This window comes from Contarinia nasturtii, unplaced genomic scaffold (assembly GCF_009176525.2).
Source record: "Contarinia nasturtii isolate CC-2019 unplaced genomic scaffold, AAFC_CNas_1.1 Cnas_scaffold_4311, whole genome shotgun sequence".
NCBI classification, from domain to species: Eukaryota; Metazoa; Arthropoda; class Insecta; order Diptera; family Cecidomyiidae; genus Contarinia; species Contarinia nasturtii.
The window spans coordinates 1,829,709-1,854,803 of record NW_022201606.1 but is presented as its reverse complement, the minus strand read 5'-3'; the positions used below and the strand labels follow the sequence as shown (position 1 = coordinate 1,854,803).

At 33.9% G+C, this 25,095-nt stretch overlaps 5 protein-coding genes across 9 annotated transcripts; 2 read left to right on the top strand and 3 right to left on the bottom strand.

Moving 5' to 3' along the window:
• Positions 1–152: 152 nt before the first annotated feature.
• On the bottom strand, positions 153–3,799 carry LOC116350879 (polycomb protein Pcl). The gene is made up of 5 exons (XM_031782854.1): positions 2,762–3,799; positions 2,473–2,668; positions 2,147–2,385; positions 986–2,010; positions 153–891 (listed from the first exon to the last, which is right to left on the bottom strand). The coding sequence occupies exons 1-5, from the start codon at positions 3,553–3,555 to the stop codon at positions 830–832; spliced, it is 2,316 nt and encodes a 771-aa protein (XP_031638714.1). The 5' UTR covers positions 3,556–3,799; the 3' UTR covers positions 153–829.
• A 265-nt stretch (positions 3,800–4,064) lies between these two features.
• LOC116350802 (zinc finger protein 383-like) lies at positions 4,065–6,568 on the top strand. The gene is made up of 5 exons (XM_031782745.1): positions 4,065–4,311; positions 4,391–4,645; positions 4,729–5,526; positions 5,587–5,667; positions 5,725–6,568. The coding sequence occupies exons 1-5, from the start codon at positions 4,147–4,149 to the stop codon at positions 6,073–6,075; spliced, it is 1,650 nt and encodes a 549-aa protein (XP_031638605.1). The 5' UTR covers positions 4,065–4,146; the 3' UTR covers positions 6,076–6,568.
• Positions 6,569–6,573: 5 nt separating this feature from the next.
• Positions 6,574–7,244, bottom strand: LOC116350805 (probable small nuclear ribonucleoprotein G). The gene is made up of 3 exons (XM_031782749.1): positions 7,082–7,244; positions 6,783–6,930; positions 6,574–6,686 (listed from the first exon to the last, which is right to left on the bottom strand). The coding sequence occupies exons 1-3, from the start codon at positions 7,111–7,113 to the stop codon at positions 6,636–6,638; spliced, it is 231 nt and encodes a 76-aa protein (XP_031638609.1). The 5' UTR covers positions 7,114–7,244; the 3' UTR covers positions 6,574–6,635.
• A 109-nt stretch (positions 7,245–7,353) lies between these two features.
• LOC116350803 (solute carrier family 25 member 46-like) lies at positions 7,354–9,512 on the bottom strand. Of its 3 annotated transcripts, none has more exons than XM_031782746.1 (5): positions 9,366–9,512; positions 8,621–9,181; positions 8,503–8,559; positions 8,223–8,438; positions 7,354–8,152 (listed from the first exon to the last, which is right to left on the bottom strand). In XM_031782746.1, the coding sequence occupies exons 1-5, from the start codon at positions 9,395–9,397 to the stop codon at positions 7,591–7,593; spliced, it is 1,428 nt and encodes a 475-aa protein (XP_031638606.1). In that variant the 5' UTR covers positions 9,398–9,512; the 3' UTR covers positions 7,354–7,590. The 3 variants fall into 3 exon arrangements, with proteins under 3 accessions (XP_031638606.1, XP_031638607.1, XP_031638608.1); XM_031782747.1 differs by having other exon boundaries at positions 8,621–9,178; XM_031782748.1 differs by lacking the exon at positions 9,366–9,512 and adding an exon at positions 9,250–9,308 and having other exon boundaries at positions 8,621–9,178.
• A 7,057-nt stretch (positions 9,513–16,569) lies between these two features.
• LOC116350878 lies at positions 16,570–22,181 on the top strand. 3 transcript variants are annotated; one of them, XM_031782850.1, is made up of 4 exons: positions 16,570–16,682; positions 16,805–16,911; positions 18,874–19,203; positions 21,444–22,181. In XM_031782850.1, exons 3-4 carry the CDS (start codon positions 18,893–18,895, stop codon positions 22,135–22,137), a joined length of 1,005 nt encoding a protein of 334 aa, XP_031638710.1. In that variant the 5' UTR covers positions 16,570–16,682; positions 16,805–16,911; positions 18,874–18,892; the 3' UTR covers positions 22,138–22,181. The 3 variants fall into 3 exon arrangements, with proteins under 3 accessions (XP_031638710.1, XP_031638712.1, XP_031638711.1); XM_031782852.1 differs by lacking the exon at positions 16,805–16,911 and having other exon boundaries at positions 16,576–16,682; XM_031782851.1 differs by lacking the exon at positions 16,805–16,911 and having other exon boundaries at positions 16,664–16,757.
• The last annotated feature ends 2,914 nt before the right edge of the window (positions 22,182–25,095 follow it).

Sequence of the window (25,095 nt, the reverse complement as noted above, 5' to 3'; positions counted from 1 at the left end):
TAAAGTGAAAATATGAGTCATACTAATCAAAATCAGCGAGCTTGACTAAACGGGCCAATGGATATATGATACATTTGGCATTGTATTCAAATATATTCGGACTGATAAAAATGTCAAAATAAAAACAACAATTTTTTTTGTATATTGTGAAGTTTTTGCATCATTTATTAGACATTTATGAATTTATTTGTCATATGATTTTTAACCGTTATTCAGTTGGAATAAAGTTTGTTAATGCTAAAATGCTATTCCAAGCTTCTGCTGGGTCACATGTTTACTATAATATTAGTTTCCTGTAAAATTCAATAAATGTTGGTGCACATTTTTACATTTCTTTTTAAATTACAAAAATATTTCCTATCTCTTTCTAAAATTCGCATTTTTGCTATTTAATTTGTATAATTATAAATCAGCCCTGTTTTCTTCAATTTAAATCCTTCCAAATCAAATTCAAAGCATCTTCTAACTACCGTAAAAATAATAATTTAATAAATTATAAAGGAACGCAGACATTCCGAAATAAAAAAAAAGAAAAACAAATTTTACAAAAAACATATCGAGCCAACAAATATGTTTGATGAAAGGTTGAACACATCACATATTAACATTTTGTCACAGAAATTGATAGGCGCTTCCAGTATCGATTTCCAATTAATTCGTTTACATTTGATCAGACTAAAGACGTAACAAGATAATAGTTTTTTTAAAAATTTCTTCATAAAAGAAAAGGACAGTAAGCAAATGTACATATAATTCATGGCCTGTTTTATATTGGCCAAGTGAATAGGATACTATACAATTCCATACAAACATATATCGTTGTTTATTTTTATGAAATCCCATCCCATTCAATTAAATACTGAAGTCGTCCATCGGATAGAACACGTTTTCCTATAATGTGTAAGTGAAAGCATTTCATTTTGTTAGTTTAAATTTGGTTGGCACAAACAATGGAAAAATGTAAAGATATTTATACGATACTTACCTTTAATGGCAAAGTTTTCTCCGTTTCCCAATCTATTGGCAACACCACCAAAATATATATTCAATGATGACTGTAAATCGGCCATGGATTCTTCTTTCAATGTATCTTTTATTGGGGATGATGAAATTGAACTAATAAGTGAGGAGCTTGCCGTAATTGGCTGTGAATCTGGTTGGCTTGAGGCGGATGTGGAATTGCTTTGTTCGCCGAATAAACTCGAATCGAGACTTGTGCCACGTTTTTTGTCGATAGCTTTTGTTTTTGTTGGAAATTCTTTGAGCGTAGATCGAAGTGCGGCAATTGAAATTCGCTTTGAATCGGCGCTAAGTGGAAGATAGGCTGCCAATTTTGGAAGATCCGCCAGGGATGAAAGAGTTGAAGTACTTATTACTTCGACATTTTCGAGTCGTTTTTTCAATTTCCGACGTTTATTCGGTCCCATTTCAATGTCATTTACACTTAAACGTCTTTTGACCGTTCGCACCAATTGAACTTTTGGTTTATTTTGTGCAACATTTGAAGGAACAACATTTTCACTATTTGTACACTTGAATAGTGTACTGGTTTTATTTGAATTGATGCCGAATGAACGGCTTTCATGGCATGCATTGGTATCGATTAAAAATGGATTATTTATGCCTGAGAAATTTTTTGGCGGCGGAATTATGGTATCCAATGTGAACGATAATGTGTCATCGGATGAATAATTAAAGTCGATTGAAGTATCATTTGATTTTTCACTTTGTCCAAGCTGTGGCACGCTTGATTTTCGCCCCTTTGACAATTTCTCAGTGAATACCGACGCCGTTTCGGGGTCTTGGTTTGAGTTTTTGGTCTGTATGCTGATTGCATCTTTTAAATTAAAATTGGCCAATATATCGTCGTCTGATGTTGAACTAAATGCTCCCGAGTCCATATCATCGGAGCTCGTATCCTCCGTCGTTTTTATATGGGTTTCTACGCTTTTTCCGGCCATTGCATCTTTGATTTTTGCGTCGTTAAATGATACTTCGGATGGATTATGACTGAAAAAATCGAAGAAAATATTTATAAATAATAATTCAAGTTGTTTTTTGTTTTTGTATCTCGCTTAAGAAGCTTTGGAATTTCTACGAAAACAGTGGGGTTAAAACGAACGCGTATAAATGGTTTTTTACTTACATATTTTGTGTCATGAAATTAATTTTAGCTTCTTCTTTGAATAAGTCGTTTATATATTTTTCAGTCAATAAGGGTCCTTGTGGTAGTACAATGTTTGGTGCTTTGGGTGGTGTTCGTGATACTAAAGCCCAGCTTAGAATTTTCTGATTCACGTCATTGCCGGGCTTGAATCGATCGTTATGGGTTCCTAGCGCCTTCTTAATATCCTCTTTGACGTCACTCAGCATCATATTTTTCAACTGTATGTGATGAATTGAAAGAAATTTTCAATGGCCGCCTTTACCACCAATACAAAAGCAATTCGATTCTATTCAAATAGAACTTACCTTGGGTGGTAATTGCAATGCATGCCAATTATCTCGTGCATATGGATAAATCACGTTGGTCAAGCTATAATATCGTTTTCTAAATCGCAGTGTTAAATTGAATAGCAACAAATGCACCACTTCTTCAATGTTCATGTGTAATCGTCGTAAAAATTCAACACCATGATTGCATCTAGCGCATGCGAATAAATAGAATCTAGAAAATGATGGAAAGAAATATATTTTTGTGATTGAAATCAAATGAATCCAATTCAATTTATAAAGGATAATATAGAATTTATGTGATTACCGATCTCCAAAATACAGTGGGAAGTTTAAGCATTTAGTACATTTCGCGTGGAACCATTGAAGACATCGTGCACATTGAAGCATTTGCATGAACCAGTCACCCTTTTCACCGCAGTAGCATGTCTCTTGTACAGTTTTTGCCTTCACGATTCGTCCCGTATGAATTGGCTGTGATGATGATGATTCATTCGCATCGGCATACGACGTAGAACATTTCTGACAATACCAATCGGTCGAGGATTCGTCGCTTTTTGAAAGCTTCGAACATTTTTTATGAAAACCACGTTGGCATTGTGAACACACTTGAACATTTTCATCAAATTTCTTGCACACCACACACATTGATTCATCTTTTTTCACATTCAATTTGGTTATTTCACTAGGTTTAGCCCACTTTTCTGTGCCACTCGCGAATCGAGCAAGTAATGAATCCGAACGAATTTCTTTAATAACACCTAAATAAAAATTTCCCCCATCGAAATGCACAAGCACCTCATCGCCCACTTGGATGTCGTTCATCCTACAGCTCATTTTACCCTCAGACAATGTATTGTAACTATTCACATTTTGTTTACAATTCAATTTTTCACTATTAATCGAATCATCTTTGGGCTGTTGTTTCGATTGCAGCGACGATGCAATTGTCGATCGTTCACCGTAAAATTTGTATGTTGGTATTTTGGTTGTATTTATTTTCAAGCCATTATCGTCGATTGTAATATTATTCGCTTTACTTATTTCAGATACAATGGCGGTCGGTTCATTTGTGGCCGAACATTTACTTGAACTTGGCATACTAATGTAATTGTAAACAGTCTACGTATATTTAATGGCTGATGATTGCGAAATATTTTCAATATTTAATTCAATAAAATTGCGAAAATCGACGAGTGAAATGTTCGTCATTTGATTTCAAATGCACAACACACATTAAATAGCACAATTAATTCCTTTGCAATTTTCCTTTTCACTTTACTTGAACTTTGACGGAATAGCGATGAAAAAATGTCTTTTTCGCGCAACAAATACTCACATACACATACACATTCATGTAAACGCTGTTTTCGCATCATTGCTTCATAAACACATTGACAGTTCGACTCTATACCAACGAATGAGTTGAAACGCAGCCAACTTCGTGCATGCTGTATATATGCATGCATCCTATAGCGCCAATAGTATTGTTTATTCACTTTTGTTGTCAAATAAAACACGCACAAACACACGTACACACACATATATATATCTCTACGCACACATCGAACTATTGATTGAAAATGTACTTTCGGGCTAACAGATTTTTTGGGGCTTTTATTTATATTGTTCCGAGTGATTTAGTAAATTTATCTGTATCATGGTGTGTTTATGTTTTGAAATTTGAATAAAATGGATATTTTTTGTATTTGCCGAACATGCTTGAATGAACCAAGCTCCGATCTAATATCGATATATTCACCAATTACTCCAAATCAAGTTGAACTTATTGAATCGAAAAATGATAGCGAAACTCAAATATCCAGCATACTAGATGAATTAACTGGAAATACATATGTTTGTATTATTATCATTTTGGAATTTCAAATTGACACAAATAACAATGGATTGAATGGATCTTTTTTTTTTCTTTCAGAGTGTAAGGGAATTTCCATATCCAGATAAAATATGTGAGCTTTGTTTGGCGGCTTTGAAAGCAGCATTCCAATTTCGCCAGCAATGTGAGATTACATTCAAAGAGCTGAAAAAGTTGTCTAAAGACAATAGCAGCTTCAATGAATTGCAACCGCCTTTGGAAGTAAAACCTATATTAATTGAACCTGAATTACATATTCTAACAAGTTCCGCTAATGATTTGGAAAATATTCTTGCTTCAGAAGAAGAAGAACTGGTATGTATTGATCGATACGATTGAATTTTTTTCGCTTTGAAGTTTTTGGATAAATTGTACGGCTTTTTTCTATTTTCGTATAGTCACAATGCAAAAAAGTGAAAAATGAAACATCCGATATTGCCAATATCTTTGATGACGAACCAACTGAAATCAAATCATCAACGTATCAATGTGAACATTGTGGTAAATCATTTGGGAGGAAAACTCATCTCAGGCGCCACATGAATGTACATCAATCAAAAGATCTTCGAAGTCATATGACAAGTCAACATGGTGATCGAATATTGCAATCCAAGGGGATGAAACTTGCGACTGACAAAAAAATTAACAAAGTAGAAAAACCACAAAAAATCATTTCATCGGCGTATCAATGTGACCACTGTGATAAAGTATTTACGAGAAAAACACATCTTAGGCGCCACATGACTATACACACCGACGAACGTGCTTATGGTTGTAAAATATGTGATAAGAGATTCCGTAGACGCGATCACCTTAAGATTCACGAAAACTATCACGCCAAAATTAGACCTCATATTTGTGAACACTGCCAACGTTCATTTTCAAGGACTGAACACCTTCGTCGCCATGTGGCCAGTCGACATAGCAATAAAACGTCTACTTTTTCATGCAAAAATTGTGAATATGTTGCAACGAGTGTGAAAGAGTTGAATCAGCATCGAAAATCACATGCTGAAGTTTCGTTCGCTTGTAAGACCTGCGATTTAAAATTCACAACCAAAAGTGAGCACACCGAACACACCAAAGTACATAGCGATGAACGGCCGTTTTTATGCTCTGAGTGTGGGATGCGATTTATTCGCAATGACTATTTGGTTATACATATGCGACGACATACTGGAGAAAAACCTTATAAGGTATGCTGACAATGATTCCATTACCAGATTTCAAATATTCACATATTGTATTTTTTCCAGTGCCGGTTTTGTGAGCGCGCATTCCCTCGAACCACCGATCTAACAGTACACGAACGATACCACACTAATGAGAAGAAACATGTAAGATAATTTAAGACTTTTTTTAATACCCACAGATTTCAAATGTTCCATTTTTAGATATGCTCTGTGTGCGGAAAAGGATTTCAACGGGCCTACAATTTAACGGTTCATACCAGAGTTCATACAAAAGAAAAACCATACCAATGCCCACATTGTTCGAAGAGTTTTTCGCAAGGAAATGACTTGAAGGCACATATCAGGCGACATACTGGAGAAAGATACCAATGTGAATTGTGTTCATCGTCTTTTATTCAAATTTATTTGCTCAACAATCATAAGAAGAATGTCCACGGCATCAGTGCAACATCGAATATCAGTCGAGTGGCGAAATTTGAACCCACGTCTCAACACGTTATTCCAACGTCTCATATCGAAAATGAAACTGACTGCACTGTATACACTGTTTAAATGAATATTTATTTACTTTATTTTATTAATAATAGTCAATTTCTCGTTGTTTACATCTATCTTTTTACGACAGTCGTTAAGAGTAAAGTGAATTTCATTATCCAAAAATAAATAAACACCTGAAATACCTTTTGTATGAATTAAGAAGAAAGGATTGTTATTTGTGCAAACTAGTATTTTTAAACGCGATGTGACTAGAATTTTTCAAATATTATTGAGAAGAACAAAGCAGAAAAGCTTAGAAGTCAAAAGAAAGAAAGATAAAGTGAATTGTAGTATGGAATTCTGATGGATTTAATGAGGAAGTATTAATTCACCTGTAAATTTTTGTTTGAGATTAATACCGATTTTCTCTTTGTATAATGTCACAAGTAATTTCTAAGATCGAGACCTATACAATAGTTAAAACATCGTACCCAATCACTTAATTACTGATAAGAAACAATCACCTATTTTGGGCGCTGTTGAGAAAAAATGAAAATAAAAAAAATTCCAAAGTCAGATTAAAATGTTATTTTATTCCCTTATTTTGAATATCAAAAGTTCATGTATGCCGACGGCTATACCCTTTCCAGGCCTTCAACCATTACAATTGAGTTTCCGCGAATAACCTAAGAATTGAAATATACACAAAATAATACGATCAAAATTGGATCAAAATACAAAAACGAGTTATCAAAATGACTAACTCAATGCAGAATACTTACGACCATTCCAATGTTGTTTTTGGTACCATCTTTGCATTCTTCGACTGTTTCATCGATGACAACATTCATGAATGGATCGAAACCACGTAAAATTCCAACCACACATCGTCCTCCGTTCAACTTCAACATCATGCGTTTGTCCATAAATCTGAAAATGATCGAAAAAATAGTTTAATCGTAAATAAAAATTGTATTATTAATGGCGAAGAGGTATAGACGGTAAATACATAACCTCAACATTTATAACATGCATATTTTCCAGAGAAAATCTAAAATTCAGACAAATTTGATGAACTTACTTCTTTAATTCTGGTGGATGTGCCTTCGACATGGTTGAATTTGATTTTGTTAAACTTTAAAGAATAAAATAAAATGCTCAACAAGAGATTGACGCCAAAAGTGACTTGTTTACAGGCGAGCTCAAATCGTTTATTGAACGCTGCTGTGACACACGGTGTCAGTGAGAAATATATGACAAACATACTAACACATGCATAAAAATTGTACAACAATATTTTGAGGTTAGCCCGAATGGCGCTGAATGCAATTTTCCTCATTCAAAACACATGACTCTTTTCATTATTTATTGAAATAAATAAAATTAATAGGAAACATTTGATCAAATTAATGTTAATTTACTTATCGCAGCTTTTATTGATCTAGAATTTATTTTAAGTTTTTTTTTTCACTGAATTTGAATTAATTTAGCTTGTAAAATTTGACTAATTAATAAACGAAACAAACGGATATATCAACATTTTGAAGGAAAAAAAATGATATATTGTACAAACAACGACTTTTTGTTTAACTATTCGACACTTAGTGAGCTGATGCTTTTTGAAATTGTGTTTGACACAATTGATTCATTCTCTGCGGTGCCGCCGTCAATGGGTGAGCTTCTTATCGACGAATTTAGATTATAAAATTCAGTAACCTTTGATGGTGGCTTATTTGCAACAACTTCCATCACTTGGGTAACGATCCATTTGGTGAGTCTTATGACCGCATAATGTGCTGCAAATTGCAAAACCATTGCTCCAAAGCCTTTATAAAGCCCTGAAACTCCTTCGCTGGCAATAGTTGATCTATAACAATCGGCCGCACCCTCGTAACTCGTTATGACTGGCACCACCGAATATCCAGAATCCAAGTTGTCGATAATGGTTCGTGTGCCTTGCAACTGAATGCGATGTAAAATCGTTTCAAATGGATAAAACAAAATCTCTGTTGACATGATTGACAACAATGTCGAATAGATTTCAATATTCTCTTGATCACTCTCGAAATCTTTTGGTCGTGCGCCTCGTTGTTGTTGTGAATTTTGTAAACGATATTGCATAATTCTCGTTGAAATACTTTTGACAGCCAGTCTGAAAACGTTTTGGTAAATAAATTAAAATTCGAGCCAACTATTTCAGTGCAATAAGGACTATTTCATACCCAAATATGTATTTTGATATTCCCATTGCCACACTTGGGCCAATCAATGCCCATATGGGTAGCATTCGACCTTTTTGCGGATTTTGAAATGAGAGTAAACGTATACATCCTTCTCGAAAAACATCGAAAATGCCGGGCTTTTCACTTGCAATATCACTTTGCACCGTTTCAACTAGAGATGCGGCATAAAATGGTACTACAACGGCAATGCTGACACTGCAAATCAAATAAAGTCATGAAAACACCCAATGAATAAAACGATTGAAGGTGAAAAAGTTACCTTTTTAGTATCAAATGCTGTCCAAACTTCTTCAAGGTCGTTCTATGTGTGATTTCCCTGCAATGTACAATCAAATGAAATCAAATCATTCCGATTTCACATCGAAATTTATACATACTTAGGCCACGGTGTTACTTTTGACAGCAGATCCTCTATCGCCAAGGACATGCCACGAATCAACAAGCAGCTACCCAAACCTTTCCACAATGTTGTGACACCTTGTCGTTGATGCAAATGACATATGACAGGTACAAGTGTAAATGGTACTAAATGCCGTCGCAACGAATTATGACGAACCTGACACTGTCGCCGTAGCACAACAAACGGATGGCTCAATAGATTTTCTGTGATCAAACTCACTAAACCGACGCTAACACCTAAATATTTGCGAAGCGATAGCTCTTCATCTTCGGGACTTTCGTAGTTTGGTTGAGCATTTGGATGTTTTTGCAATGGAAGGGTGAGATCTCGTGTGGATTTCACGTATTTATAATTTAGCGGCGTTGATGAATCGGGTTCGTTTGGTGGTTGCACATAGTCATGATTCAAGTATCGTTGACTCTCTGATCGCTTTTCTCCCACTCTACCAACACCAAAATGCTCTAGTTGGTAACGCGATATGTAGTCAACTTGGTCCATTTCATCCAACTCATCATCCAGTCCTTCGTTGATGTATCTGCTATAAACACAAAATGAAAGTCATTGTTCAGTGACAATTTTAATTATTACCACGCAAATTAAACAAACCAAAACAAAATTACATCACACTAAGTTCAATGTTACGACAATAAAACATTTGCACCAAATGCCAATGTGCTTTGTTGTTGTTTCAGTATTTAACTGATTGAAATTTTCAAACTTACTTTAATTCAGCGTATTCTCGATAGCCTGCCATTTCGTATTATGATTTACAAAAAAAATTTACGTATTAATTTAATATGATCAAATGAAATTTATTCTTTTTTTATCCTGATTGTTCTGTTCATGACATTTTCAGCTTTTTCGTACTCGTATTTTGACAGATAGACCATTGACAATTTGCTCATACGGGCGTCTCTTTCCCACTTTATTTAACATTGAATCATTTGATAGGTTTTGGTAAACTTTACAACTGACAGATTTATTGGACTGTTATTCGTTTATTACTTTACGATGTCGTAGTAAGATTAATTTTTGTTTCAATGTGGAGTCGATTCCCAATTATGAAGCTGCCCTGAAGGTTGAACTTATTTGAAACATATACTTGGTAGATTTTTTCACTTTCTTCTGGAATCGGTTTTCATTGAAACCTGAAACCGTACAAAAACTATTTTCAGCAAAAGGGACTAAAATATGTTGGATATTCCTTTATTGATACCTGAAAATTACACTTTTTCTCAATATGAATTTTGCTAGTAAATTTAAAGCTCACAAAAACCAATGAATGGACATATTAATGTGTTTTGATTTTAAGAAAAACAAATTTTGGAAAATCGACTAACTTAGACAGATAGATTAAACTAGATCTAAACTTTAATAGATTTTCTATTTCAAGTGATGCTTGCAATATCGAAAGATGAAACAACTAAAAAAAGCGAATTACCATTAGTCGTATAAAAGCACTTTGTTTGTTTTGTTCAAGATACATCTTTTTGTAATTAAAAAAAAAAAATCAGAAAAAATGGCCAGCGTCTGTTCCATAATATAATTAATTGCTAATTTCTCTAGTAAATAATTTAATCATTTTATTCGATTCTTCAATTTATAGTAACTCAACTGTTTCACAAACAAATTCAGTGCACTTGTCATAAAATCAGTTATTGCTTTTGTCTAGTCTCGCAGATTGGTTTTATAGATTGTTACTTTGTTGTGATGAATGAAATACGCGACACCAACAAAGCCAAGTAAACAAAACCATTCTTTCTTGATAGACAGCACTTCTTCCTGTTCTTCATTGTTTGCTGAATACTAATTTTCGCTCAAAAGACATTCATAAAATTGGCCTTTCAAGTGCAGCGTCACTTGGCTACAAGACATAGACGCTCAAATTAAATTTTCTCGGTAATTAACTCGTTCAATTTTGATAAACCAACATTAAACATGATTGTTCAACGTTGAACGTGTGAAAAATTGTTTGGTAAATGCTTTGACAACAACTTGTTTACTTGTTCATTTGCTTATGTTAATGTACGACGCATTTCACACTTATTACACTCTTTTATCCAGGGGGTGGACTATGCTCCAGTGGCGCGCGTAATGCAAACATCAAAACTGAAGCGCAATTGCGATAACATCGTTACGAAATAATAACAAATGAGGTTGTAACATTCGTGCAAAAGGTCGACTGGAGTTTGAAAGTGGTATTATTGAAACGGAAATGATATATCAATTTTTGGCTGTGAAGTGATTTTCAATCCAAATGCCGAATGCGATTCCCCTTGAATTCATTGCTTTTGATATTTTTTCGCAGCACCGCGTGAAACACATCACCTCTCACTGCTACTGGCAATTCATCGCATGGACCACGGTATAAATTCACGATTGAAATATTTTCGTTGAATCATGTCTGCTATTTTCCTTTTGTAAACAATTTGTACGTTTCATCTTTGAATTACTGGTCGATCGTTTAGAAAATTCACTTTGGGTGTCCTTAAAACTTTTTTTTTTCTCTCTCGCCTTCTTCCAAAAAACGTAATTTTACGTAAGTTCACGATTTTTACTTACTTCAAAAAAGTGCGATTTTTCGGTGCGCTGGCATGACTGCTTTCAAAGTTTTACATTATTTGCATCTGTGTGCTCGGACAAACAGTTTCTCCCTTATGGTCAGAAATTCAATTTTATAATATTTGTACGAAAAACATCATATCCAAACTGAATGAAACGTATTTTGACCGACTGAAATCGAATTAGAATGGAAAATATTGATTGAATTCAAATGCAAACAGACGTCCATTGCATAGCAACGACATATTCTATGATAGTTTTTCTCGAACATCACGTTTGTGATTTTCTCTCGTTCATGAACATTTCCAACACGCACATACACACACACACAACACACATACGCACTATTCAAATGAAAATCATCAAATATCGATCCGTTGAGCGGGTGCGCTTGTCTACTGTGTGTGTTTTATGTATTAGTTATTTTGCATACATTAAAACATTATTTAAGAACGGGACAAGAATTGATGGTCGATTCTCTCTATATATCGTACAAATTATGTGTGTTGCTGGCGTAGATTCTGTTGTTGTTGCTGTTGCTGCTGTTTCTGAATACACATCACATAAGAACACATAATCTTCTATTCTGTACAAGAGTTATGTAAATTTTCCATCATCAGAGAAGAATGTATGAAAAAAACGAAATCGTACCAATGTCCAGCTAAAAAGAGCAATACACATGCTCCCCCTTTTTTATTGCTATATTTCACCTTATCTCAACTGGTCCTGCTATGTATTTTACGCATTATCTTATATTTCATATCGCTTTTCACTATCGCCAAAATGTTTTACATGATTTCACAAACTTGTGTGTGCGTGCAATTCAAAATACATAAGCCGAAACGAATGATGGCCGTTAAGAGAAAGAAAGAGTGTGTGTGTGTGTGTTTCGACTTTTTTTCCTGAATGAAATAAGCCGGGGGGAAATTTGAAATTTATATAAAATGTAACGTACTTATTTTGGAGAATATAAAGTAGCCCACGTCCAGTTCTATCAGTTCAACGAAAGCGATAGAAAGACACATATACGCATATTCACCGAGACGTGCTTCGTCAATGCTATAAATGTGTACCAAACTAGAATATATGTATGCTAACAACAAAGCAGTGAAAATTTCCGTTAGACGTAACGGCACATGTGTTTCACAACAATTTAATCGATGTTGAACGAAAGAAAATGTTATCAAGAAAATCCGAGATGGGCTACGTGAACTTGAGTTTCCATTAGTTTATGTCGATAATAATTGAAAGCGTAGGAATGACCTAAAACTGGTCACTTGTTGGATCGACTGAAATTCAATGTGAACGTGTGTGTTTATGCTGTTTTTTTTCTCGTGCGAGGAAATGAAAACAACTGGTCAAAAGGATTAATTCAATCAATCGAAACGGAACTACCGTAAAAATCAGTGTGAAAACTGAAGATGATATAATTGATTTAAGAATCACCTCTTTGACTGATGTCTTAATCAAGCTGACTTTGATAAATCACACGGATGCATGTAATTTGTATTCATTTAAATATTTTGAATAATGAAAAATGCTTGACCGAATATGTTAAACTTCAGATAAATTTTCCAACTCATGTGTGTTCGCATCAGTTGTTCACATTCGCACACACGCAAATTCCAAGTGTGCGAGTATGTGTGGTCGTTTGTCGTTTGGAAATGGCAGTAGTAGTAGAAACTGTTTTTGTGCGCTTTCAACAGCATAACTTGTATGCCATTTACGACGAAACATTCACTCATCATATCGATATGCCTTCAGTCTTTATCGTATGTATAAACCTCGAGCGAGAGCCATTCATTCACTTACTGAAAAACACATCTCGTTGAATATAATAAAAATAAAAGTGAACTTCCTTGTGCGAGTGATGTGCGGCAATATAAACTGCGCTATTCACATGCACATGCTGCTGACCAACATCGAGCATCAGCACTAAATGTCCATCTTCACATCGAAATGCTTATGCGTTCATATTGTTCGTGTGTCGTTGTGTGTGTGTGTGTTACTTCTGTTCCATAAAATTTATTTGCTCAAGTACACAATACACCATCGAATGGCGTTGACGGGACGAACACGAAAATTTTATACACACATAAATTATAATAGATATGGGATATGGCCATTGTGCACACTGTACAGTGTACACTTTACGCTTAAAACACTATGTAGACGCTTTTTACTATCACCTCTCGCGAACATACAACGTACAATATAAAAGAGTAAAATCTTACAATCGGCACTCGTTCACTTTCATCCTCACTCGTAAAATGTAGTCGTGCTGATATCGTACACCATATACACAGACGCAGCCGGGCTAATTCCCGAACATGGAAAAGTATTAGGAAAAATAATGAATAAGAGGGAGCGACCGTGAATCGATAGGGCGGCCAGCGAAAGGAAACAGCACTTGCAGTCATGAAAATAGCCTTGAAATTCATCAAACTCTTTCATTCTGCCGTGTTCGCAGTTTTCTCGATTGTTATTACAGTTGTAATTTTCGCCGAGAAAAAAAAACGAGTACACACAAGACAAATGAGTCTGTATTATATATCAAACGGAAGTGTATCTTTTTCGCTACAACTAAAACCCTACCACATATATGACACACAACGAACCACACTTGCATTCAACGTTTAAACGGTCCGAACGGAAATGCCATAAATTCTAACGCAATGATATCGAATTCTTATCTTTCCTCAATTTCGACAATCTGACCATCATTTCAGGATGTACCATGTGCATACGTACGTACATCTGACGGCAGTGGAGATGGGAAATTTAAATAGAAGATTTTCTACGAATTAGTTTCGAGTGTAGTTTATCACTTCCAATGCATTCGGCACTCATCAAATGCTGAAGCTAATTTTTCACGCCACACCATCTGAAAACCAATTGGATTCAAAATCCGTTTGCCATGTTGTAAATATAGTAAATGGTTCGCTGTCATAGAGAATGTAGTAAGCCAATTTGGAATTGAAGCTCACACTCAAAGGCTCAGCCCATATTTTTCACGAATAAATGCACGACATTCGACACGATAAGAAGTGGTAAGCCGTTAAAAGTATCAACAGTCACTTAGTCTGGTATTAAAAGTTTCTTAACGATTTTAATTATTGATTTCATTCATAATTAACTAAGCTTAACAATGTTTCTACATTGCGAACGTCAAATCGGGAGCGATTCAAGTGTGCGCCAAAATGCCACACATTTTCAAGCGAACGCTTGAGTGAAGCGATGGTGCTCTTCTCGGTTGTACAATGCGTTCTAATTTCAGAATTGTTTATTATTTGTGGAGTAAAGCATTTGAGTAAAGCTGTGATATAATTATTATGCAGACCATTTTTGTTTGATTTGAACATTTGTTCTTTTTGACGTCTTGCGACACTTAACGTTTTATTGGTACAATTGGCCATGCTGAGAGTTTGGCAAAGATTTGTTTTTTTTTTCTTACGTCTTCTTTTCTTTTGCTGTCTGTAAATTTCAACAATCTGATGGTTGGTGGTGAAAAGTAGGAAAGAACGCAAATTTGCTCGCATTGTTGGCAATCGATATAAATTTAAAACTTTTCAACTTGGCAAATTGAATGGAAAGCATTTTCAAAAATCATGTTGACCATGAGCGAGTGTTGGGTGGGTTGTCATACTTTTCTTTCCAAATTTTTCTTTATTTTTAGTTGCTGATCGATATTTACTGTGCTTTCGAATTTAAAACATTCTTTCCACTCATTTTTGTGTTAAATTTTTAACAAACTGTAAATTGTGACTGATTCGTTGTTCAGCTTGTGTTGATTTGAATATTTGATTCGAGAGCAAACTATAAGATAAAATCCAAAACAAATATGGATGGAGTAGAGGAATGAATGTTCGTTCAAGTTAATTGGAATTTGTTGCTATTGTCATTTGCGTCTTATACATAATGCAGTCATACTAAATGAACAGCTCCTGTTTGGTAGACATCAAAAATGTTTGGCCATTCATTATTCATGCGGCCGCATGCGAAACGACGTTGAATATTTTAACTTCACAATAATGTTTATGCTCATTCAGTCGTTGATGTATTCGAATCCATTTCGTTAATTTGCCTAAAATATTCATTTACATTGAACTGAAATAAATAAAGTCCAACATAATAGTTCGATGGTGTAATTTTCAAACGATTTTTCTTCCACTTATTTCAATTTCAATTTATCTATTTTAAAATATGCATGTGTCAATCAAGTGAATGTCTCAATTGCGGGTGGTTTTTAAATTGAGACCATCGAATTATAAGAATGGGTTACGTCTCAAACGACAAAGGCGTTCCTTTTCAAGGCAAATACTTCAAGAATCTTATTCACATAAGATATAACATATTTGTAAATCGGTTTAGTTACCATGTGAGTTTAATGCACTGATATATTCGATTTTAGTCGAACAATTCAATGGTAAATGCCCTCATACGACGTATATCGCGTGCAAATATGGAAACCACAATAATTATGTGCTTGTTTTGTATAAGAAGGTAATATTCTATTGAATGCGCAACTGATAATATTCCGTCATATACATACGTATTCCCGATATATGCATGTGTCTTTAACGAAAAAAACTCACTTTCATTGTTCATTTTTTATGGGACGAAATGCAAAAGAACTTTTTAGCTCGTGACATTACAGTGGTGATAAAAAAAGTGACATATAACATTGAATTTGCTCTTTGCGTGCAAGGTGTCAAATGGAAATCTCTCATAAAATGCACGATCCATCACCAGGTCACTTGTTTCGAACGGGTGAAAGGCCAATTCAGTTCCTCATTCACTTGTGTATGTTTGCTGCCAGCCATAAGACCTTTGCCAAGGAAATATTGCATTAGTTCACACCAAACATATTCAGGGTGAATTCTAATTTAACGAGGAGCTATTGAAATTATGTTATGGCAAATTTACGGAAATATAGTGGTATATCGTTTTAAATTCATGTTCGTCGCAATTATAAATGCGTTTAGAAGTCTTTGCGCTAAATTTCATAGATTGCCTATGAGTGAAACAATTGGAGGGTATATCATATGCGGTTTCTTTTGTGCCGCTCGCGCGATTCATTTAATATTTCATCATGTTATGTATATCGCTAAAAATAGAAGCATAAATTGGCTTAAATAGCGTGATGGTGTTGTTATTATTCGCATTTGAATTTCATTTCTATCGTGAATTCGAGTAATATCATAAATTTGACAGTTGCGAGTTGCGATTCCTGCATTCATAACAATACAATATGCTCTCTAGATACAATCCTGCCACGGCGAAGTTTTTTTTGTTGTTTTTTACAAATGCGAGCATTTCCGACGATTTTCCTTAGCGGCATTGCTCAGTTTGTGTTTTTCACTCGATTAAAGTAGACAGCATACAAAATGCTACGATTCGTACAAAAGTCGCTCCACATTGCATCCATAACAATAATTTGCTAATTAACAGAAAGTTTGTGGATTATTCAACAAAAAGTTAGTTCAAATTAAAACTCTGAATATATAAAATTAGCATTGACAAGCCTTAAGCTTGTGCTCGATTGTGGCTGTGTAAGTGATTGTGCCATATAATAATAATAATAATTCATTTTTAACAGTATTTGCTACGTTATGACGAATTTTTGGCGAAATATCGAGTTTGGAATATTCGACGAACAATTCAAACAGCTAACGAAATAAATATGTTGTAATAATTTTGAACTCGGTAAATTATTTTGTATTTCAGTAATTGGCTTTATTAATCTGCACGCAATAAAATTGTTTCCTGGTAATTTTAAACACTTCAATTAATCAATATATAGCATGGTTTTCGAATGCGTCATATTTCGGCAATTTATTGCTAAAATTTATTTCTCCATTTTTAATGAAACAATTCTTTGTATTAAACATTTATAATGGTTTTATTGAAAACTCTCCTTCAGCACTAATATTATTCAATCATAGGCAAACTAAGATGATTTTTTTTTTCATTTGAAAATATCTCTGTCTTTATAGACCTTATGACTTAACTGAAAATTTTATAAAATCTTTCTTTCTCCTACGCAATATTAAATCTAGTAAATGAAACATTATTAATATGTTTTCTTCTTATTTGAGAGATTATTTATATATTTTCCAAAATTCCTGCATCCATGTACCGAAAAGAAATTCCAATCGTTGCATTTCTGTTGAAAATCAAGTGCATAACACTTTCACAACAGATGTGCAAACTAAATATTTTCTTACACTTAAGACATTCTAACAAAACAAAAATGGAATACATTTTTAAAATTACTATTGATTTCGTTACATCAACAATATGGTTCATATCCGAAGTATAGAATTCAATATCGTCCTTTTGACTGACATGAGAAGCTATGCGGATGCATGTGTTGGTGCACACATATGAATTATTCTCAACATTGAATGCATGTGCTAAACGCTTCATTTCCAGATCCTTTCCAATTATACGTTCACTGCAGTCTTTTTTTCTTCTTTTTTATTCGACATTCGCTATTCGACATCGGGATAGATATATCGGATAGGCTTTTATAATGTTTCTTAGGCATTGTCAGTTGGCATACAAAGAACATGTGCATGTATATGTATTTTATTTTATGGTGCGTATAGCTCTGTTGAAAACTGTACAATTTGTGTAACGATTCGAATTCTTTAGATGCTATCAACCACTTGCAAAAAACTCATAAAATAAATGCAATTAAAGTAAATGAAATGTATAGAACGCACACATGCACGCACACACCGACGCAGGAAAATAAATAATGATTTTCTATGGGCTGTCGTGTCAAAGCAATCATTGAAAATGTACCACGAAAAGAGCCTGGGAAAATTTTTGCCATCACCTGCGTACACTACAGCATAAAATCCTATTTCGATTGCGTTTCAATGCACCGATGCTCTGCCATTATTGTCGTTTTTATGTGTATTAAATGCAGAAGCTACGTTTTTATACGTTTTTTTTATTCTCTCTTCTTTCAATCGCTTTGTGTACAATTTTTTTTTTATTTTCTATTTGTATACAACGTTCTTCCTTTTAACGGTGCTGGTGCACATAGTTGGTGTTATTTATTCTGATATGTGATACTTGCTGCTGAGTCTCGATTTTATGTGATTGATCGGCGTCCAACAGCACCAATATTGTGTTTCAGTTTGAATAAGAATTACTTTTATTAAAAACCAACCACAGTTGTGTGTTTTCGGATAAAAAAAAATTCAATGTTTTTTTTTTTCTTAACATGACGTCAAGTTCAAGATATTCTATGAAACAACAGATGATATGGTTTACAATTACACAAATCGCTTGCACTAGAAATGAACAAGCGGTGCATGGTACTTTATTTCAAACCGAATCGAAACGATATATGACATTTATAAATGCAACATCTAAAGTTGAAGACTAGAAGTTTTCAGTGTTTTGACATGAAAACATTTTGAAATCGTGTAACCTCATGGGGGAATGGCACAATGTTAAGGTTACTTCTCGTGAAAAACATGAAACTTGTTGAAACAAAGACATTTTCAAAACTTCACTTGCTAAACACCTACCAAAATATATACATCATTCACAAACTTTTTGGTCAATATTTTATGAATTGAAAACCGAAAGTTTTTTTAATAGAGTTTTCTGAAACAAAGGTAATTTTTCTATTTTATTTTCAAACAAAAGATTACACGGCCTACCCAAAATGCTGTGTACTAGGATGCAATTGACGGAAAGAAGATTTCGGATCAAATCGAGTTTGAGTTATCAAAACAGCGATGGTGAATATGAGTCCAGTGCAACTGTATCTTGTGAGGGTAGGGCACCATTTGTTCGTCCATGCGCCATTATAAAAATGTTCAATGGTGACAATGCTGATGGAAACGAATCAATCATCAGTTCTGGTCGAGCAGTGAGTGCGGTAAAAGCGAAGGCCGATGCAAACAGGAAAACAAATAATGAACCGGACAGTGTTAACATAACGGATGTTAACGGAAGCCCAACAAATCTTGACAGGTAAGCCATATTATTCTAATAAACCACTTTACAAACATTGGATGAATTCCATTTTTTCTTCTATAAATGAAAAGTTTTTTTCTCTAAGAGATTTTCTCTATTTTAATAACATGAATTTTGTTGAGAACTAAACACTTTCGAAGTCATTTTTTCTTCGTTTAATCCTGTTTCGACTCTCTGAAAATGGTTGGCGTCAGATAAAAAATAAAATGTTCAAAACAAGCAGCTCCTTTGAATCATTGAAATTAGTTTTTTTCTTTTTCTTTTTTCACATTTCTTCAAATCAAAACAATAGTGCGTTGATCGTCTGGAACTCCTTTATAATTATAAGGTATCTGTATCAGTTTTCTCTCCATGTCCAACACAATATCTATTCGTTATTTTATTCGTTGGAAACGTCAAACGCCTTGAATTATGACGTTCATCTTTCTCAAGCAATTAAACGCTGTGACCGTGTTACGAGTATGTTTGAAACAAAGCAGCACGCATACTACAAATTTTTAACTGGAAACGTGCTTGTGGTGTATTTTTTTTAATTTTATTTTGTAGGATGTTATCTAAATTACTATTACCATCGAATATTGTCTTCTGTTTCCATGAAACGACTAGTATTTTCATTCCTGGTAGCGTTGACGAAAAACGAAATTTCATATCGTGTCTATTGAAGTCTGTGCTCATTAGTATTCCGAACTTCATTTACATGTTTAGAAAAGAATTTAAATCGAAAATCCTATAACGCTCGTGCAATCAGAATAGAAATCTACCATTCTATTTATGTAGCTTTGTGTCTTTTTTTCGGGAATTAGTGTCGAAAATGATCAATTCTTTTTTATCTGGCATGTTTTTAATTAGATATTAATCAATTGCATCATTTGACTTCATTTTCTACTTACGACAATTATTCACAATTTGATTTTTTGATAAAATCCCTAAAGCGTTACCAAAACCACAAATCGGCACACACGTGTGGTACGAATAAAATTTAAGTTATTACGCATCTCTCTAGAGCTGTTGATTAATCAAAACTAAGCAACAAAGTCTGCTCTGAAGTGTTATAAAGTTTTTTTCCGACACATATTTTTTCTCTTCGTCCGTGTCTAAATAGAGTCACTTCATGTGAAATTTAGGAGAAATGTTATTTTTGATATTAACATTATGATCATGAGCTGTTGAGACAGCAATAAACTGATATGATATCTGATGTAAATTGAATTAATGATGCGATATTCCACAAAATGTTTGATCATTTACATACGAATTAGTAATTAATATATTAAAAATTCCAAAATTTTATGTATCTCTCGCAGCGAATGAGCGATGAAAGCAAATCGATGATAATCGCGGTGTTTTTGTGTTTTCACAGAATCAAATAGGCGATTTGGTTGTGTTTTTTTTTTTAAACAAACGATAACAAGCAACAAACTCTTTAATATGATCACATAAATTTTATGAATTCCATCTTGTGTGGGTCAAAATGGCTTGGGCATCGCACTTTACATCGGCATTTGCCAAATCTTAAAATTCACATTAAATTAAATCATATTAATTGGAAAAATATTGAAATTTCTATTTGAAACACCGGCGAAAATGATTTTAAATAATCACTCACAATGTTGCATTCATTCAATCATCGGTTTATTTAAGTTTCACCTCAAAATTTGATTATGATGAAGAAAAAAAAGTCTACAAATTTTCTACCAAGAATCAAAAACAGTAATATTTTGTCTTGAAATGTTTCTTTCAACGCGATCACGGCTGCAATAAAAATTCATTTCGTCGAAGACGATTTTAAAGAGAAAGAGACAACGAAATTTATTCAAATTATAAGCGATAATATGAATATTATCTAATGAAAACGATCTTAAATGCAGCCATAAACTAAAGATAATTTCTTTTTTCTCTTCTATGTATCTTGGTTCTGCCATATAATCAATTCGAACGAGTTAACAGTGGGCTTCTTCTTTTGATTTTAATTCGTTTAAATGGTCGACTCATGCGAGATGCGCTCATATTGTGGTCACATATTTTCTCATGTGATTCAAGTAAACCACATGCATTTTCATAAATCTGTCAATAGTTACGTACAAAATATTCATGGTTTCAATGAATAAGTTATGGCTGTATTATGTTCTTCATAGAAAAATCTGGGAAAAATATCAAATTTGATCTAGATAGATAGATGATTACTACCTACACGAATTTAATGATCGGATGATTTTTTTTTTGTGCAAAAATTTCAGATCGGATGAAGATATCAGCGAAAATAAGATGAATGATTCGCATCAATCGTCTTATCGTGCACCGCTAATAGTGGTTACACTTTATTTACCATCAGAAGCAAAAACATTAGCTCCACTTGCAGTAAAGCGTGATCTTCGTCGGCCACCATCGTTTTGTCAAAAATTTCAACGCAATTCATCGAGCAAACAGTGTAAGTGTAAAATCAATGCAAAACCGGATTTAATGTTGCGTGGTAAAGAAATCACCGAAACCAGTTCGAATCTATGCACCACCAATCTACCACCAAATCAAGATAACGACGATATTCTGAGAAATGATGATAAAATGAATGACGAATGTATGGCATGCTCTGCGTGTATCATGGATATGGAAAGAAGAACACCTTTGTTAACACCAGTACCATGTTTAGATGAAGCGGCGCTAGAAATGGGTTTTGACAAATATCACATGGATTCGTTCGGCAATTTAACAAAGAATTTTGAGATTCCGTGCACTGAAGATGTTGACGGCGAAAAAAATGATTCGCTAGACTGTTCTATGCCTGTAATAAGCAGACCCGGTAGCGCAGACACATCACGTATCATACGTATTACGTTGAACAATAAAAGTAGCATCGATGGCAGTAGTAAACAAAGTAGTAGCAATGAAAATCAAAACACAGTTCCTAGAGATATTAAAACCGCGACATTTTAAATCGGATAAATATAATAGTAAATAAAAAAGGACGTCTTTTTGTAGCAAAAAAAAATTGTGGTTTCATTTAAGAAATAAAAAAACACACAAACACGACAACATGCTGGATTAAGAGCCATAAAACTTGTAAGTATAAGGTTCAACGACAAGATCTTTTTTTGAGTGAAAAGTGTTGCTAATTTGAATACAAAGTCATTATCGGTGACTAATTGATATTTAATGTTCGACGTCAGACGGAGTATTTGAAGTATGCATTTTGTTTTTGTTTTATTTTTGCAATTGGTGTGTCTGAGCTGCAATGAGTTCGATAGAAAGATAAACTGAACTGACATTGAATCTTAATCGATAAAGAACACACAATGGAATACTAAAGTGCCCATTGCTTGTGGATTATAAAACACTTGAGTATAAATATGGTAAAATAAGTCTTCTTCCGATCGTAGAAAATCCACTGATCGAAAGAGTTAAAGGTAAGGTGGAATAGAAAAGCAAAATGCATATCGAAAATCATTGTCAAAAATAACACCTATGTTGAAATTCGTTCCTTGAACAATGTCGCCACGACGCTAACGTTCCATTGTTCTTATTGAAATCACCTGAAGCTCTTCAAAAACGTATGGGTCATTTTTTATCTTGTCTAACACCGACACACAGCGCCGTAGACACCATACACACACAATCACCATAAGAAATGCACAATTTGTGCAAGTGAAGTTCGTTAGTTAGATCGATGGATTGTGCATGTGCAGCTTATAAGCCGAAAAACAATGCAGTCGATGTTAAAATGGAAATCACGATGGCGCCATTCTTCTTAAAACGTATACATCGTATATGTGCTTGACGAATTTCTTTGTGTTTGTAATGTCTACGTTTTTGTTTTATATTTATTTCTGTTGCCATTTTCTTTTCTCTTAATTCTCTTTGAGCGTAGACAAATCAAATGCTCTATCCACTTCGCCACCATAACATAAAATCCCTTTTGCTTTGCCGAATTGAATTCAAGAGACGAGGAAATAGATTACTATACACAGCAGGGGGTGAATTAACCGAATAAAATATGAACTTATAGCCCGTATCGTATATACAGGCAGAAGCAATTCGGTTTGAGTAAAGTTAGAGGAAGCTGTGTAATTGCCACTTTTCAATAAAGCTAAAGTCGAATTTTGAAATACACTGCTAATATATGCATAAAAATGAAATATTCGATTGCATTAGCGCCTTCCAAACTACTATTTGCATAAAATTGGCCGGCGATCATGATTTGTTACTTCCTTTAAGCGTTGTCTGAACCTGTTTTTTTTTTCAATTCTACTTTCTTTTGTAATCATGTTTTCCGGGAACAAAACTGGATCTATATCATCAGTACAAATTATATCTATTGAATGCCGCCTTCATTTGAATATCAATAGAAACAATAAATGCTTGTTTTTTATTGTAAAACTTACGCCATATTCAATGGAAGATACTCAGCTAGATGCATCGCATTGAAAATCTTATCTTTACCATCGATATTAAAAGGACGTTTTTAAATTAGTAAACGCGAATAATATGACATTTGATATCTACGTTTGTCAGTCGCGACTCTTTGAATAAACATTTGAAGCGCCGTGTATTTCACATTTTTATCGAAGCTTGTTGACTGTTGTTTTACCGCGCCATAATTATTGATTTCAATGAATAAATTAGTTTAATCGATGCTTTTTTTTTTCAACGTAAATCGTGTGATTCGATACGATGATATTTGGCTGGGGTCACATCAAAATGCTGATTTGATGTCAGCTCATGTGAAATCGAATCACAGAGATGGAATATAAAAATATCAACCAATAATATATAATAGCATGTTCGATTTTCACAACAATATCGGTTGTCTACCAATCGTATTATCACAAAATGTTCATCTATTCTAATTTGTGAGAGAGCGATGGAAGATACGGTATTTACTGTATAATTAAGAATGATTTATAAATCTCTGAGGCGTACGTTTTTTCTTCAATCGGAAACCAATATAAAGGCAAGCAAATTTAAGCAAGCGCAACAGCCAAAAAAACATATCGAATACACAATATTACTAATCACAATCAATTAAAAAATTAATAACAAACTTGTGAAACATAATAATAAACCATAAGAGAATGTGAAAAATTCGTTTCGTCCAGCCATAATGATTGTAATAAAAAAGGCCAATTTTTATTATACTCATTTGATTGGCTCATTTTAACAGTTCAGTGAGTTAGAAGCTTGAAGATTTTTTAAAAATGCATCCGAAATCAACGGCAGTTTGGGAATGCATGCGATAACGGGAAATCGAAATAAAACTGATCACAGTTGAATATGCATGTACATTTTTGTTATGTGGTACAAAAAAAAATCGGAGTAATTCAATCGCAATTCAAACCCCATTTATTCAGTCAGGCGAGCGAATGATTGAAATTTGATTGAATGTAATAACAGTAAAGTAGAGCATTCAGATGCTCAGTCATAAGTTGCATAACCATTCCCGTTAATATTAATATGAAAAAGATGTAAAGCTACTTGAAAGGAGAAAACGCATCAAATATAATGAAATGTCGGCATCTTTAATGAATCCTTTTTTCAAAAAAAAAGTTCACATAATTTTCCCTTTAACCATGGATTGTTATTTCCTACAAAAAATCAATGGAAAAAAAATTCATCTCAAATGTGAATGACTGTATATGAAAAGTTGCGTGACTTTTTTAAAACTTCATTCTTCGATTCTTACAACTGACACCAATCAAACGAAATCAAAACTTGCAACTAACTAGCGCCGTCATCATCGATGTAAAAAAAAAAGAAATCTGAATAAATTTAAATTTCATATATAATTTTGACATTGTGAATCGATTTCTTGACGTGGTTGAGGCAGTAAATTATTATTGGGAAAGAACATTGTTTTTTATTTCTGAAGGTCTTTTGGTTGGTTTTGAAAAACTTTAG

What these genes read in the sequence shown, in the direction of transcription:
- LOC116350879 (XM_031782854.1), bottom strand. Translation starts at nt 3,555, where the DNA reads ATGCCAAGTTCAAGTAAATGTTCGGCCACAAATGAACCGACCGCCATT. An exon ending in CCACTGTATTTTGGAGATCG is followed by an intron (nt 2,669 to 2,761) that starts GTAATCACATAA and finishes ATCATTTTCTAG; the next exon opens with ATTCTATTTATTCGCATGCG. An exon ending in CATTGCAATTACCACCCAAG is followed by an intron (nt 2,386 to 2,472) that starts GTAAGTTCTATT and finishes CATCACATACAG; the next exon opens with TTGAAAAATATGATGCTGAG.
- LOC116350802 (XM_031782745.1), top strand. Translation starts at nt 4,147, where the DNA reads ATGGATATTTTTTGTATTTGCCGAACATGCTTGAATGAACCAAGCTCC. An exon ending in CTGGAGAAAAACCTTATAAG is followed by an intron (nt 5,527 to 5,586) that starts GTATGCTGACAA and finishes TATTTTTTCCAG; the next exon opens with TGCCGGTTTTGTGAGCGCGC. An exon ending in ACACTAATGAGAAGAAACAT is followed by an intron (nt 5,668 to 5,724) that starts GTAAGATAATTT and finishes TTCCATTTTTAG; the next exon opens with ATATGCTCTGTGTGCGGAAA.
- LOC116350805 (XM_031782749.1), bottom strand. Translation starts at nt 7,113, where the DNA reads ATGTCGAAGGCACATCCACCAGAATTAAAGAA. An exon ending in CATCCACCAGAATTAAAGAA is followed by an intron (nt 6,931 to 7,081) that starts GTAAGTTCATCA and finishes GATCATTTTCAG; the next exon opens with ATTTATGGACAAACGCATGA. An exon ending in AAAACAACATTGGAATGGTC is followed by an intron (nt 6,687 to 6,782) that starts GTAAGTATTCTG and finishes TTCAATTCTTAG; the next exon opens with GTTATTCGCGGAAACTCAAT.
- LOC116350803 (XM_031782746.1), bottom strand. Translation starts at nt 9,397, where the DNA reads ATGGCAGGCTATCGAGAATACGCTGAATTAAA. An exon ending in CGAGAATACGCTGAATTAAA is followed by an intron (nt 9,182 to 9,365) that starts GTAAGTTTGAAA and finishes TTGTGTTTATAG; the next exon opens with CAGATACATCAACGAAGGAC. An exon ending in CAGCATTTGATACTAAAAAG is followed by an intron (nt 8,439 to 8,502) that starts GTAACTTTTTCA and finishes TTTGATTTGCAG; the next exon opens with TGTCAGCATTGCCGTTGTAG.
- LOC116350878 (XM_031782850.1), top strand. Translation starts at nt 18,893, where the DNA reads ATGCTGTGTACTAGGATGCAATTGACGGAAAGAAGATTTCGGATCAAA. An exon ending in AGCCCAACAAATCTTGACAG is followed by an intron (nt 19,204 to 21,443) that starts GTAAGCCATATT and finishes CAAAAATTTCAG; the next exon opens with ATCGGATGAAGATATCAGCG.